Source organism: Cetorhinus maximus, chromosome 14 (assembly GCF_964194155.1).
Source record: "Cetorhinus maximus chromosome 14, sCetMax3.hap1.1, whole genome shotgun sequence".
In the NCBI taxonomy this organism is placed as follows: domain Eukaryota; kingdom Metazoa; phylum Chordata; class Chondrichthyes; order Lamniformes; family Cetorhinidae; genus Cetorhinus; species Cetorhinus maximus.
The window spans coordinates 1507888-1523554 of record NC_135892.1 but is presented as its reverse complement, the minus strand read 5'-3'; the positions used below and the strand labels follow the sequence as shown (position 1 = coordinate 1523554).

The 15667-nt window shown below is 39.0% G+C and overlaps 1 protein-coding gene across 1 annotated transcript in view; it reads right to left on the bottom strand.

Annotated features, from left to right (window-relative positions):
* Positions 1–15667, bottom strand: part of xrn2 (5'-3' exoribonuclease 2) — an 86530-nt gene that overhangs the window by 50474 nt on the left and 20389 nt on the right. Inside the window, exon 15 of the mRNA XM_078556387.1 lies at positions 11044–11190. Within this exon, the coding sequence (XP_078412513.1) occupies positions 11044–11190 (147 nt within the window). The remainder of the gene's footprint in view (positions 1–11043; positions 11191–15667) is intronic.

Below are 15667 nucleotides of genomic sequence, written 5' to 3'. Positions count from 1 at the left end.
TAAGGTATGGCGTTGAGATAGAGGATCAGCCATGATCATATTGAATGGTGCAGCATGCTCAAAGCGCCAAATGACCTACTCCTATCTTCTGTGGCCAGAATCTTCGGGACAGTGTGCGAGGGCGGGTCCTGCTTGCCGATGCGTCGAATGACGCGCTGTGATGTCGAGCGTGCGTCCCGACGTCTCCGCGTGGCGTTCCAATCCTCAGTTCGGCGGCCGCACACCGGAGTCAGCGGTGCGCCCGAACTGTCAAACGCCTATTAAGGCCATTTAAAAACTAATTAATTAAACTAATTAAAATAATTAATGGAGCTGCCCGTCCAACCTTAAGGTTGGCGGGGGGGGGGGGGGGGGGGGGGGGGGGGGGGGGGGCAGGTGAAGAGCCCAGGCGGCCTTCACATTTATCGTGAAACCTCATCCACGGGCAGGGTGAGGTTTCATGAAGTGTTTATAAAAAGTGAATAAAATTTTTTATTAAAGTTCATTGACATGTCCCAGCTCATGTGACACTGTCACATGAGGGGACGTTTAAACATTTTTTTTCTTTATTTAAATTTTTGATAATCAAACTAACCTCCACGAGGCAGCTCTGTGCCTCAGAGATTTCTGCGCTCTTTCACGTGCATACGCAGCCTCCTCCCCCCGCCCGCACAGGGAGCGCTCAACACTTCTGGGCCTTAATTGGCCTGCCCACGTAAAACGGCTGCAAGCCCGCCCAGCACCCCCGACGGGGAGAAAATTCTCCCCTATGTTTCTATGTTCCAGCTATTGCTGGAGAATGGGAGCCAGTGACTGCACACCAGGCACCTGCAACTGCTGCTCAAAATGAGTCATAAAAGCAGTCCTGGAACGACTGAGCCAGATTTCCAATGTCATGATCAAAGTTAGGGCTAGTGGACATGAACCTATACCTGCTGCCTGTGGTACAACATAGCTTCTGAAATTTAATTATAACTTTTGCTCAAGGGCAATTTACCAGTCCAATTCCATACAACCTGTTTTTGGGAAACATTTTTCCATCCAATTAAATAAGTTAGAGCTAAAACACTATTGCAGCTTCAGGGTAGCACTGAAACATGTTTCACTGTATTCCAAGCTCATTGAGCTAGAAAATTTAATTCATCCCACAGAAATGCTTAGGGTGGCAACAAAAAAAAAGGGTATTTTACAAACTGGGGATGGTATTTCTCTGAAAACATTTGAAACTAAATGAATAGTTTATTAACTTGAATTAAAGGCAACAGTTTATTTAACTAAAATAATACAGCAGTCAAGGAATTTAAGAGGAAATTTTCCAAAACAATGCAGCAGTCTCAGAAATAATCTTGGTTTCAAATGAGAGATTAGATCGCCCCGTAATTAAGGGGCCTACATTACTCTTTACAAAAAATAGGAATAGACCATCTGGCCCAGCGAGCCCGCTCCGCAATTCATTACAATCATGGCTGATCTTGGGCTTCAATTCAACTTCTCTGCCCATTCCCCATATCCCTTAATTCCCTGAGACACCAAAAATCTGTCTATCCCAGCCTTAAACGTATTCAATGATAGAGCATCCGCAACTCCTTGAATAAGTAACTTCCCCTCACCCCAGTCCTAAATGATCGGCTCCTTATCCTGAGGCTGTGCCCTCGTGTTTCATGTTTCAGATTCCCCGACCAGCAGAAACAATCTCTCAGCGCCCACCCTATCAAGCCCCTTCAGAACCCTGTACATTTCAATGAGATCGCCCCTCATTCTTCTAAACTCCAAAGAAAATAAACCAAGCTCTTTCCCACCCTCTAAGATTAGTAAAAACCCTGTAGTATTGCCCTTGCTATCCCTTGAAAGAATTTTCACGTATTCCTTTTTGCAACTCTAATCATTTTATCGTCTGTCCAGTCATCAATTAATTCCTGCCTCATCCCTCCAGTCAGCATTGCTTCAAATCTAAAGCCTTCGTTTGTGACTCACCCATCTCTCTCAGAATTCATTCTATCATATTTCGGTTATTGTTAGCTAGGTGTTCTCTTAGCATCAGATTAAATACTTCACATTCATTACTTATTATTAAATTTTATTATGACATGTTCTGTTTTTGGTTCAAAACATGTTGTTCCAGAAAAGCTGCCAAATACATAAAATTCACTGTCTTTGGGGCTCAAGCTGTTTGGTTTCCCCCGTCAAAATAAAAATTAAGTCTTCCATTATAACTAGTCTGCTTGCGACAAGTTTCTCTAATCTCCACTTTTATGGATCCTGCTACTTTATCACTGCGATCCGAAGGTCTATAAATAACTCCGACCCAAGTCTTGCATCCTTTTCTATTTTGAAACTCTATCTACAGTATTACTGATAATGCCACGATAATCTCTTGTTCAATATTGCTATTCTTCTTTTTCCAACTTTGTTCTTTCCAAAGTCCTTATAACCCAAGTATTTATCTCCCAGTCATACCTAACTGGTAGCCATGTCTTAATGATGGTGACTACATCACATCCTTTAAGATGAATCTGTAGTGCTAATTTGTTTCATTTCTTGTGCTACCTGCTTTCGAGTATAAAATGTTTAACTGGGCAACGGACCCTAACCTGCCTTTATGCACTCATGCTTATAACACACATTTTAACTTACTCCACTCTTAAAACAAAAATCACTTTTGTTCTTTTTGTTAAATCAGTTATTTTATTATTGCCTATATATTTTTTCTGAATTCTGAATATATAGTATTTATATTATCTTTAACACTATTGATAACCTTGACATCACTCTCATCCTTTTTAAAAAAAATCTTTAGGCTATTTTTATTCCTGCCTGAGCCAATATTATTTAATAGACAAATCATATTGATAGGTACCTACAGGGATTACAAATGCTGAATGATGTTATTGGGAGGTATTCAGAGGACATCAGGCTAAATATTAAAAAAAGGACAAGCAAAATAATTTTTCTTTGAAACACTTCCGTGAAAATTATACTATTCATGCTGACTTTGCCATTCTTGTAGCCTCTACTTTCCCCACTGACCTTGCAGCAGCAGTCATCCCAGTCACATACCAGTCAGTTGTCACTTACCATGTGGCTCAAGTTCCACCTAAATGTAAATGTGGAAAAGTGCTCTTTGCAGCATAAATCATGACTTGTATCATGTGTTTTAGGATGTGTTGCATCTTTGGGTTAGAATAACTCTGCTCAAAACAACACCAAAACCGTGAATCAATTTTAAGTTCAATCATCAAACCACACCCTTGCTATTCTATAATAATGTCATAAATGATTCATTCAATCTTTTTTGGTGTTAAAGAACATCAAAACAAATGAGACAGCAGCTCATGGTCAGCAGTACACACATTGAAATAAACAGGCCACCCACTCAGGGAGCTCAAGTGGGAGGCCAAGCGGAACATCAAACCCCAACAAGAAAAGCGCAAGCAGCTGGAGAGAGTAGGAAGAAGTGCAGCTGTGATTGGAGGAGTAGGGACCTCGAGCAGAGGGCAAGGGGCATGTACCCGGAAGTGAGATTCACAGAGAGAAGGGTGGGAGGGCCAGGAGCCCTAGGAGTGATTGAGCTTCAGAAGCTGAGAACGTCCCAGATTCAGTAGTCAAAGCTTGTGGGAGGGGAAGAGAGACTTGGAAAATTTTCCAGGAAGCAGATTACTATAGGGGGAGGGCTGAATTGGCTGACTGTCATGGGGCCTGGGGCGTGTATGGTTTTTGACCCCGAATTAGAGTTAGATTCAGAGGTGCTCCCCATTCCACAGCTCTTAACTGCCCAGGGCTCAGCCTGGAGCTCAATGGCCCAGAAAGGCTCACAGCAACCAAAGCCAGGGGGCACATCTCATCATGGCCAGATGATGGGTTGAAGCTGATCAAAGGATTTAATCTCAATGAACACAATGGGCAAGGTTATAATGCAGATTGGATTATTGATCATATATGGTGCATGGCCATTAAGACCCAAGTTTCACTTTGGCTGAGCCACATACATCAGCCTGGAAGCCCAAAGTTCATTGAAACTATGTAGGTTAATGGATAATGGATGAGAAACAATCCTAATTGAGACTTCATTTCACTGTTTGCTGAGGTGAACGGATTTTTAAAATTGTTTATGATCTAAGCATGGACTGACAAGCTGTCCACACACACGTATGAGCCCTTGTGTCAGAAACGGGAAGCCAACAGTTCAGGTGTGGGATGAGAAGGGGAATGAGCCCTGTGGGAGGAAATGAATGTTTCCTCCAGGGTGCATTGGTATTCATTGAACAAACTGAAATGTATCATGCATTGAATTAAACAGGCATCTCAAAACTGTATGCAAGTTCAGTAACTTTTATAATGTAAGCTACATAAGGACAAAAAAGTGATGCTCAGATTAATTTATGACCTACCCAATACAAATAAAATTTAGAGGGAACATTATTTACTGAAATAAACCAGTAACTTCATAGCAACAAAAGTGAATATTTTGACAGAGAATTCATTTGTTGCATAATTATCTATCATTGCAATTGGATTTTTGAAATAACTTCATTCCTTAGATGTTGCAGGTTATTGAATTTGAATTTCCATCAGGGGGGCAGGCATCCTTGCTGGAAGGCAGGGAAACTTCCACTGTCTGAAACTGTGCTCTGCTCATCTCAGTCACCCTGTCTCACCATCAAGTACTGCAAGGTCAGTTATTGCACAGTCATGTGCAAGGCAAAGCTCCCTCCACGGTGCCCCTTTTCTCACTAATGAGACTGCAAAATTATTATTAAACTCAGCACAATTTTGCAAAACAAGCCTGCCTACTCAGGGATAGATAGAATCTGCCCAAACTCAGTGGCCCCTTGTAGCCACAAAGAAAAACTTTAATCTCATCATTCTGGATTTGAACCCAAGTTCCAGAAGTGCGCCACCAAGCCCAAACTTTCAAAACCAAGCATTATAACAGCAACTCAGTTACTGAATTAGGCTCCATTGGGTCACCGTGCATTCAACACCAGTCTTCTCCTTCGTTTATAAACAGCTAAGAAGCACATTAAGCAGCTCCTAAACAAACTCCACAAAGTCTAGTGCATGTACCCTGCTTGGCCAACCCATCAAATAAATCTTCTTTTCATTTTAAGCAAATAATGGGGGTCTCATGCTTCGGATTCTTTTTACGTTGGTTTTGAAGTGTGCAGACTCTCCAGGGACAGGATAGCACTGAAGAATAATGAATACAAATACGCAGACACGTAGCCCAACAAACCATTAAGTAAAGACGTTGTACAAAATTCCTTTATCAATCTTTATTTTCCAAATTAACAGAGGTTAAGAGCTTGGAATTTATTCTATACATTTGCATCCCTTATATCAGGTACATCACATGATGTCTACCACAGCTGTCATATTCATAATTCTCCAATCAAGGTCTCACCTATGCAATTAACTCCCCTCGAAGAATTCTAGCCCAATTTCAGGGAGAAAAGCATTACAGTTATTAGGGTGGGACTTAAAGGCCACCTGGTCTACCATGTTTACTCGATCCATTATCTGAACAGCCCCATTTTCATCTCTCCTGTTCTACCAATGTTCACATCTATTTATTCAATACAAGATCAAAAATCATAATTCATATTAATTTGCTCTTTTTAAATACTTTGATAATTATATAATTAGTCGTAAATGCAGAAGGAAAAGGAAGAAAAATGGCAGAAACTTAAGGAAAACCAGAAAATGAACCTCAAAAATTACAATTACAAGCCTCACATTGACTTAAAAAGGAATTCAAGAATACATATAATATTTTTCCAACAAAGGAATAAACTATTCTAAACCTGCTATTGTGCAATGAGACAGGATTAATCAGTAACCTTATAGTAAAGGAGCCTCTAGGCGACAGCGATCATAACATGACAGAATCTCATGTTTAGTTTGAAAGGGAGAAATTTCATTCTAAGACTAGTGTTTTAAACCTGAATGAAGGGTTTGAAAGTAGAGGTATCTAAAGTGAACTGGGAAACTAGGGTAAAAGATAGGATAGTAAAGATGAAATGGCAAGCTTTTAAGGAGATATTTAATAACTCTCTTCAAGATTTATCCCAGTGTGAAAGAAAGACTTTGAGATGGATGCATCATCTGTGACTAAATAAGGAAATTAAGGGTAGTGTCAAATTGAAAGAGAAACTGTACAACTCTGTGAAGTTTAGTGGCAGGTCAGAAGATTGAACATGTTTTAAGGACCAGCAAAGAATGACTAAAACAATAAAGCAGGAAAAATTACAGCATGAGAGAAAGCTAGCTAGGAAAATAAAGACAGATAGTAAGAGTTTCTACAAATGTTTAAAAAAGAAAAATGTAACTAACAAGTGTTGGCAAGCTGTAATAAGCGTAGTGCCACAGGGATGTTTCCTCGTGGGGGAGACTAGAACTAAGGGACATACTTTAAAAATAAGAGGTCTCCCTTTTAAGACAGAGGTGAGAAATTTTTCTGATGGTAGTTGGTCTGTGGAATTCTCTCTCAGAAACAGTGGAGGCTGGGTCATTGAATTTATTCAAGGTGAGATTTCAATAGATTTTTGATCATTCTCTTTTAAAACTGTGTCCCCTAGTTCTAGTCTCCCCCACAAGAGAAAACATTTTCCCAGTATCCACCCTATCAAGTCCCCTCAGATCTTTTAGTTTCAACAAGATCACCTCTCATTTTTCTAAACTTCAATGGGTAAAGGCCCAACCTGTTCAGCCTTTCTTCATAACAAAGGCCTTCATCCCAGGAATGAATCGAGTGAACCTTCTCTGAACTGCTTCTAATGCAAGCATATCCTTTTTCAAATAAGGAGGCCAAAACTGTACACAGTACTCCAGATGTGGTCTCACCAAGGCCCTGTATAGTTGCAGTAAAACTTGCCTACTTTCATATTCCATTCCCCTTGCAATAAATGCCAGAGTGCCATTTGCCTTCCTAATCACTTGCTGTACCTGCACACTAACTTTTGTGATTCATGTACCATGACATCTGTATCACCAAGTTCATTATGCATCTTATGTGGGACAGACAGGAAAGTGGAGTTGAGACCACAACCAGATCAGCCATGATCTTATCAAATGATGGACTCGAGGGGCCAAATGGCCTACTCCTGCTCCTATGTCCCTCTTCAAGCCTATATCTCCAGGTGCTAGGGTCTGTGGCAACCTCAAACATGTTAATACATGAAGTTATCCGCCAGACTAAAATTATATGAAGCTGGAACCTAATTTATTAAATATCAGTCTTTTGAGGAACTATGTGAAATGCTTTCTGAAAGAAAAGGTTTCAAATTCATATTCTCATCTACTAACGACTGTATACAGAAGAAATTCAAAAAAATTGCGATGCATTGTTTATCTCCCAGAAAGCCATGTTTGTTTTCCTTTTTCCAGATACTTACAGTTTCTTCCTTAACTCCCAAAGTTTTCTCACTAACGATGTCAACCTAACATGCCTATAAAATTCTTTATCCAGTAAGGAAAACATTGTCAATGTTTTGATGCTCAACATCCTTCAAAATTTCCTCCACCCTAATTTCTCTGTGTTCTTCAATTGTTTTCATATGGGTCTGTTGCTTTATGTATCTTAAAGTAATCAATTTTTCCATTATCATTTCATCACTATTGTCTCCATAAATTCAGGTATTTGCAGCACTATACCAACAGCTTGTATTTATATAGTGCCTTTCACATAATAAAACATTCCACGGTGCTTCACAGAGGCATTATAAAACAAACTATGACACCAAGTCACATAAGGAGATTCTATGCCAACTGGCTAAAAACCTGGTGAAAGAGGTACATTTTAAGGAGTATCTTAAAAAACAAAAGTGAGGGAGAGGGGTTCAGGGAGCTTATCTACTTGGGGAGCTTATTGGAGTACTAAACCATCCGAACTTTTACAGCCTTTACCCCTGCTGATATAGGAACTGTTCATTTATTTTTTTCATAGTTGTGAGAGCTGCTAAGCAAACAAGTTTCTGAATTTATGGCATTGCAAATTTTACTGCTGGCTACCATGTCTCCCCAGGTGGCTGACAGAAATATACAGGGGCCAGGCCAGAGTGCTCAAACCCACTTCTATTGGCCAGGTCAAGTATATTGCATCTCTCAACTTATCAGCACCAGAAAATATGGCTGCCTTTGCAGCAGCTGATTCACCTGCTTAGTTAAGCTAGATCTCATTCAAGACAACATGCTACCATGCTGGAGGGGCAATTGTCACAACAACAGAAAATCATGTTTCCTGACAGGAAATCACATTTTACATTTCCATTTAGCCCAAAGGTATTGTGGTCAAATTCCTCTGAATTTGTAATTTTAGACATGGCACTTAAATCAAAAGAATAAATGCACAGATCAATCACACCCAAAGAGTTGCTGGTATACTTCTTCTATCCAATACTTAACATTTCACCTTTTGCTTCTCCTTTACATACTTATAGAAAGGGGGCTGATGGCACAAACATGTGCACACAGGGAACATAGGACATTGGAACATAAGAGGAGTAGGCCATTCAGCCTCTTGAGCCTACTCCGCCACTTAACTGGATCATGTCTAATCTTCTACCTCAGTTCCATCTTTCCACACTATCCCATATCCCATAATGTCATCGGTACCTAGAAATCTATCAACCTCTGCTTTGAGCATACTCAATGACTGAGCCTCCACAGTCCTCCGGGGTAGAGAATTCCAAAAACTCACCATCCTCTGGCTGAAGAAATTCCTCTTCCTCCCAGTCCTAAATGGCCTACCACTTAATCTGAGACTGTGTCCTCTGGTTCTAGATCCTACACCCAGGGGAAACATCCTTCCTGCATCTACCCTGTCAAGCCCTATAAGAATTTTGATCTCTTATTTTCCCATTGCCCCTCCCTCAACCCTCTCTAATTTTCTAAATTTATGGACTGGCTGATTTTTAAATGTAAAAGACAGTGTCCATTGGAGAATGAAAAATGCATCTGCTTTTTACTCCCAGTATCAAGCACACTTGCCTCCAATATTCCAATAAGCCACTTTAATCCCAACCAGAGTTGCTCCTCTGCAAACCTTATGTATTTTCCCAATTCTGAAACTACTGCCGATTATGACCTCTCAATTTGTATTAAACTGTGGATTGTTAAGCGATGTGGTTTCAAAACCCATTCACTAACACAGTGAAATAGGCTGGACTGAAAATCTAAAGTGAAAAAGTCATAAACCCACCAACTCCCTATTCCTGATCTTTCCCTACCCGCGTTTCAACACACTTGTATCAAATTTCCACGTTGAAATAACGTTTCACTAGCCCTTTGCTGCAGACATCATGATCATTCACTTCCAATTTTATCCTCTTGTACAAAAGAAAATACACAATGGAATTACTACCAAGCCATTTTCCCGACATTGCCAATTCTTTTGCCAACATGAATGGAGCACTTCTGGAAAGCAACTGAGAATCACAGATCTCCACAAGGACTAAATCAGATTATTTCCCAACAGTGGCATATATTCTGAAATGAGATCAAATGGGTGGGAAAAAGGAACACTTTACATACAATTACACCTTCTGGCCTAGCTTTTCCAATTCAAGTTACAAAACTTTTCTTCCACAGCAGTTTATTTTCCTCCCAATCACCCCCCACCCCCCCAACCCCCCCAAAAAAATACTCCCATCAGATAATCTTGTGATGCAACAGTTCTTTAAAAAAGAAATAGCAATCACACTTTCGGTGAAAATGTCTTCAGTATGAACATTAAAATAAAAGATAAACTATAATTCTTCCTCCCAGAAATAATATTTTAAATGCTCAGGATGCAAGGGGAAAATCCAGACTCAGCATTTAAATGATCAGATGGGTTTTAAACAAAAAATTGAAGGACTTCAACATACACCCTTTAACACTTTGCCATCTACCTTTAACTCCACATTAAGGGTCAAACCCAAGCTGCACAAGGTAACAACATCTAGGCCTGACTCTGGAATTATGTTGGTACAAGCATAAATCACTGTGCATTGGCAATAAACCTAAGAGTATAAACAGAGTTAGTTTTTGGATAAAACAATACAAGCACATTTATTGCCAGGAATTAAGGCATTAAAATAACATTTATTGTAAGCAACACAAAATTGTTAGTAATCGTTAACTAGAATATGAATGGGCTTGGAATACAAAGTTACAGCATACACAATTGCAAATTACAAAACTCTTTAAATTATAAGTACAGGGCATCAACATTCAAATTAACAGCAACTGAGATATTCAGCCTCTTAAAGTAACAGAAGTTACGTGTAAGATATACGCTACTTGAAAGATATACCAAAGGAAAATAATCAGAACTTCTCATAAAGGTATTTTTCTCGTTGAGGGAGGTGGAAAGAAAGAGGAATTAGAGTTGCTGAAAAAGCTACAAATCAAAACCATCAAAACTATTAAAATATTGCTTTCATCTGAAGCATATAAAATGGTAAAAAAAACATGAAGAACTAAGAACTTCTATTCTGTTCAGATTTCTCCCCCCAATTTTAAAATGATCTTCCTTACAGATCTCCTTCAATGCAACCCTATAAACATTTATTTCAATAGCTTGTGAGAACAATGTGCAGAGATCAAGTGCAGCTGGAGGAAATCGCCTTCAATGAGAATGCTTTAAGTGCAATATGCAACATTTAAGAAAACACAGCCACACTTTTAACCTTAGATCAGCAAACTATAGCCCATTCTGTGGACTGTTCAAAATGATGCTTCCAGGGACTATAGATGAGCTTTATAACTAAAATTCAAATGTTAGTGATGAGGTACCTTCTTTTATTAAAAGACAAGTTACTACATTGAGTCTTTATTTCTGGAATTAAACCCAAATGTGTTCCATATTTTAAGAACAAACAAGACAATGCTTTCATTAAGCTATATCCCTAACAACATAATTTAACTTTGAAGCATCTTAGTGGAACTGTATAAGAACCACAGTATCTTAGAACATGGTTAGAAACATGGCCTTCTGATGTAACAGTTGTTACCTCCTTAGGCAAACAATAAAAATATCTGATCATAAACATTTGCTTTCCCTTCTAAAACCTATCATATTCTTACCTTGTTTTGTTGATCTCTACCCTGTACTCTCATTTCATAAGCTGTCTGTCTTGCATTCTGCATGGGCTGTGGTCTACCTCCACCACTCCGTTGACCCAGAGGTTGCGGGGCAAGCTGTCCACCAGGAACAAAAGATGCTGCCTCGGTCTGATGAAAGACCAAAGGTGACAGGGTATAGTAATGGTTAAAAAATGAAAAAGTTGCAACTAGCCAACAAAAACACAGCTTCAAAATTCATAAACAGGATACAACAGAAGGAGAAAACATGTCAAATTTCGATAACAAACCAGGGGGTAGATCGGTGAGAGTCGTACAAGCTTCACAGAAAAAAAAAATCAGGAAAGTTTGTGTTCTATAATAACCATGGAGGACTTTAATCTTCATAGAGGCTGGTTAAATCAAATTGGCAAAGGTGATCTTCTCAACAGTTTCCTGGAACAATACACTATGAAACCAACTAGGAATAAAGCTATTTTAGATCCAGTGTCGTGCAAATGAGGCAGGTCTAGTTAATAATTTCATAGTAAAAAAACCTCTGGGGGGGAAAAATGTAATCATAAAACATAAAGCAACATACTCCAGTCCCAAAAAAAAACATTAAACTTAAACAAAGGCAATTACATTAAGTGCAGCAAGCTTCATTAACAGGTACGCTACCCACCGGAATTCTCCACGAACCGGAATTTCTGATGTTCCCTTAACACAAATTGTCACTTACCAACCTGAAGCGATTACAGAGTTATCCGTGACCCATGAATGTATACTGTATTGTTTTATACTTTATGTTTTAATGTACTGCTGAAGGTTAGAAGTAAACAGAATACTTCTCTTTACATCCTGAGTGCTTGCATGTTAGTTCATGCTACAAGTATTGCACTGTATGTCATTGGTAAATGGAACTCTGTTAACCGGCATTTTGATAACCAGCACCATGCATTCCCTACGCATGCCAGATAATAGATTTTACTGTTTAAGGGGAAAGCTGGCCAAGATAAATTGGGTAAATAAACTGAAAGGTATGGTGATAAATAAACAGTGGGAAATTTAAAGAAACAATTCAAAATGTTCAACAAAAATACACTTCATTAAAAACCAAAATCTCAGCAAGAAAGATCCATCTGTGGCTTAGCAGGGAAGTTAAAGATAGTATTAGAGGGAAGTTAAAGATAGTATTAGATTAAAGAAGAGGCTGATAATGTTGCAAAGAATAGTAGTAAGCCTGAGGATTGGGAATGTTTTAGAAACCAGCAACGGTGACCAAAAAAAGGGAAAACATAGAAAATGAGAGTAAACTAGCAAGAAATAAAAAAGACCAAGAACTTTTACAAGAATATAAAAAGATCAAGGGTAGCTAACGTAAATGTTGGTCCCTTAGAGGTAAGGACGGGAAATTACCATGGGAAATGAGGAAATGGCTGAGAAGCTGAATAAATCTTGTGTCTGCCTTCACAGTAGAGGATACAAATTACATATCAGAAATAGAGGGTAATCAAAGGGCTAATAAGAGTGAGGAACTTGAGGTTATTGATATCAACAGGATAACAGTACAGGGAAACACAAGGGGCTAAAAGTCAACAAGCCTCCAGGACTTGATGGCCTGCAACCTTGGGTTCTAAAAAGGGTAGCTGCAGAGCTAGTGGATGCACTGGTTGTGATTTTTCAAAATTGCTTAGATTCTACACCGGTCCTGGCAGATTGGAAGTTAGCACATATAACACCACTATTCAAGTAAGGAGAGAAAGCAGGAACTACAGGGTAGTCAGCCTGACTTCAGTCGTGGAGAAAATGTTGAAACATTATTAAAGAAGTCTTAAAAATGCACTTAGAAACATATTATGATCAGTCACCATGGTTTTACAAAAGGAAATAGCGTTTGACAAATTTATTAGAGTTTTTTGAGGTCGTAACTGGGAGGGTAGATAAAGGGGAGTAAGTAGATATACTATACTTGGATTTCCAAAAAAAAACATTCAATAAGGTACCACATAAAACGTTAATGACTAAGATAAGGGCTCATGCAGTTGGGGATAATACATTATCATGGATGGCGGATTGGTTAAAGGACAGGAAGCAAAGAATAGGGTTAAATATGGCATTTTCAAGTTGGCTGTGATTAATGGAATGACACAAGGATCAGTATGGGGCCTCAGTTATTTGTAATCTATATTAATGACTTAGATCAAGAGAACGAGAATAATCTTTCCAAGTTTGATGAAAATATAAAGCCTGGTGAGAATGCAAGCTGTGAGAAGGATACAAGGAGGCTGTAAGGAGATATAAACAGGTTATGTGTGTGAGCAACAAGGTGGTAGATGGAATATAAAGTGGAAAAGTGAGAGGTTATTCACTTTAGCAGTAAGGATAGAAAAGCAGGATATTTTTAAAAGGCGTGAAACCATTAAATGTTGTAGTTTGGAGAGACCTGGATGTACTCAAGCTGTAATCAAAATTAGCATGCAGGTACAGCAAGCAATTAGGAAGGCAAATGGAATTTTGGCTTTATCGCAAGGTGATTGGAGTACAAGAAAAGGAATTCTTAATACAATTGTATAGGGCTCTAATGAAACCACACTTGGAGTCCAGTGAGAAGTTTTGCTCCCTATATCTAAGACACACTTGCCTTGGAGGCAGTGCAGTAAAGATTCACTAAATTGGTTTCTGGGATGAGAGGGTTTGCTACCATGAGAGGCTGAGTAAATTAGGCCTATATTCTCTGGAGTTTAGAAGAATGAGGGGTGAATTTATTGAAACATAGGGTTCTAAAGGGGCTTGACAGATTGACACAAAGGTTGTTTCTGCTGGCTTGAGAATCTACAACACGGGGGCAAAATCTCAGGATAAGGGGTCGACCATTTAGGACTAAAATTAAGAGAAATTTCTTCACTCAGAGGGTTGTGAATCTTTGTACTTGCCCACCCAAAAGGGTTGTAATGCTCCACTGTTGAGCATATTTAAAACTGGGACTTAAATAAGGCTGGTCTTTAAGGGAATCGAGGAATATGTGGAACAGGAGGTAAAGTGGAGTTGAGGCAGATCAGTCATGATCACATTGAATGGAAAAGCAGGCTTGAGGGGCCACACGGTTTACTCCCACTCCTATTTCTTATGTTCGTAGGTGGACAGACCGAGTGGACGAACTGGGTCAGTAAACTTTTAGGAAGCAAAATTGTGCCAGGGCCTCCATTTTCAACTTTAATTCAAATAAAATGAAACTGAAATCTACGGAAAATTTCTAGATGTTCCAGCAAATTTATACAGATACTAAAATACTTTACTTGAACAAAAACTAGTATAATTTGCTCTTCATTTCTTCAAACTGCTTTTTAAAATCTTTTCAAATCTAATGCTTTGATATTTTCTAACACTCAGTAATGTGAAAGATCAAATTAACGTCACAAATAATTCCAGTCTCAAACAAACATGGTATAAAAGTTCGGTTGGGAATCCTGATCCTGCTTGGAAAACAAAAAAAAAAGGCAGTTCATCTGCTGACAGGTTCCTGCATGTTAACTTCCTCATTATTCTGAATAAAACACCCAGTGAAAATACTAGCTGTACTTTCCCTCCACGATTTTGTCATCAAGGTGAGTAATAATACTGGAGAGTGGGGAGAGGGAAAGGTGGATATTACTTAGCTTCATTGGTTCTTAAACAAAAACAAAAATTGCTTGAAAAACTCAGCAGGTCTGACAGCATCTGTGGAGAGAATGTCAGAGTTAACGTTTCGAGTCCGTATGACTTCTTCAGAACTTTTCATTGATTCTTAGTTTATTTTCTACGGTGTAAAGAACATATCTTTTTATTTCTGTTGGATTGTGTATTAAAATTACAATGGCTGCAGGGTAAGGGACATGTCTACTGGAACAGTGAGTGTGAGGGATATATACAATGTTGCTATCCTGGAACAAAGTGTGCCATGAAAGACAGGATGGTGCCGAGGAGGAGTCTGGTTTAATAGGGAATTACCCAGCAACAATGTTTTAATTGGCTCCTGACCAGGTGACAAGGGTTTGCGTGAGGGCAGTACAGCACAATGGCTCCTAGTCTGAAAGGAAAAAGACCTAAAACCTTTCTCTTGTGCAAAATTCCAGTAATTCTACAATAATAGCTAGCTGGCTTTTTCCCCCTCATATTTCTATAACCTGCTCTCTCTCTGAAAACCCCTGTCAAGAGGAAAAGGGAAAAATCACTGTTAGAGACATTGAAAGGCAAGTGCTCAACCAGTGAACTAAAGACTGAAAGTGCTAGAAGGCCACCTCGTGTCATCAACAAAGAACTGAAAGGAATTTGGAAGACATCGATCAAAGTCAGCCCATCGAATCCTGTACTCTGGATTGATGCTATTGAACTGTTTTATCTCACCCTTAAAATCCATGTTTTTGTATGTCTTATGTGTGTGTGTATAGTGATTTGAGAAGGGGTAGAGTTTAGGTCATAGTGTTACAAGTTAGCAGTTCATATTTCTTTCTTTTGCCACTGGTTAAAGACAATTTGTTCAATAAAGAGTTATTTACTTATTAAGTTTACAAACCTGGTGCTCGGATTCTGTTAACCTAAATGAAACAATTAGGCGGGTTGATCAAACTTTTTCACATCTGTCACGGCTCAGGGAGCAGTGGGACTT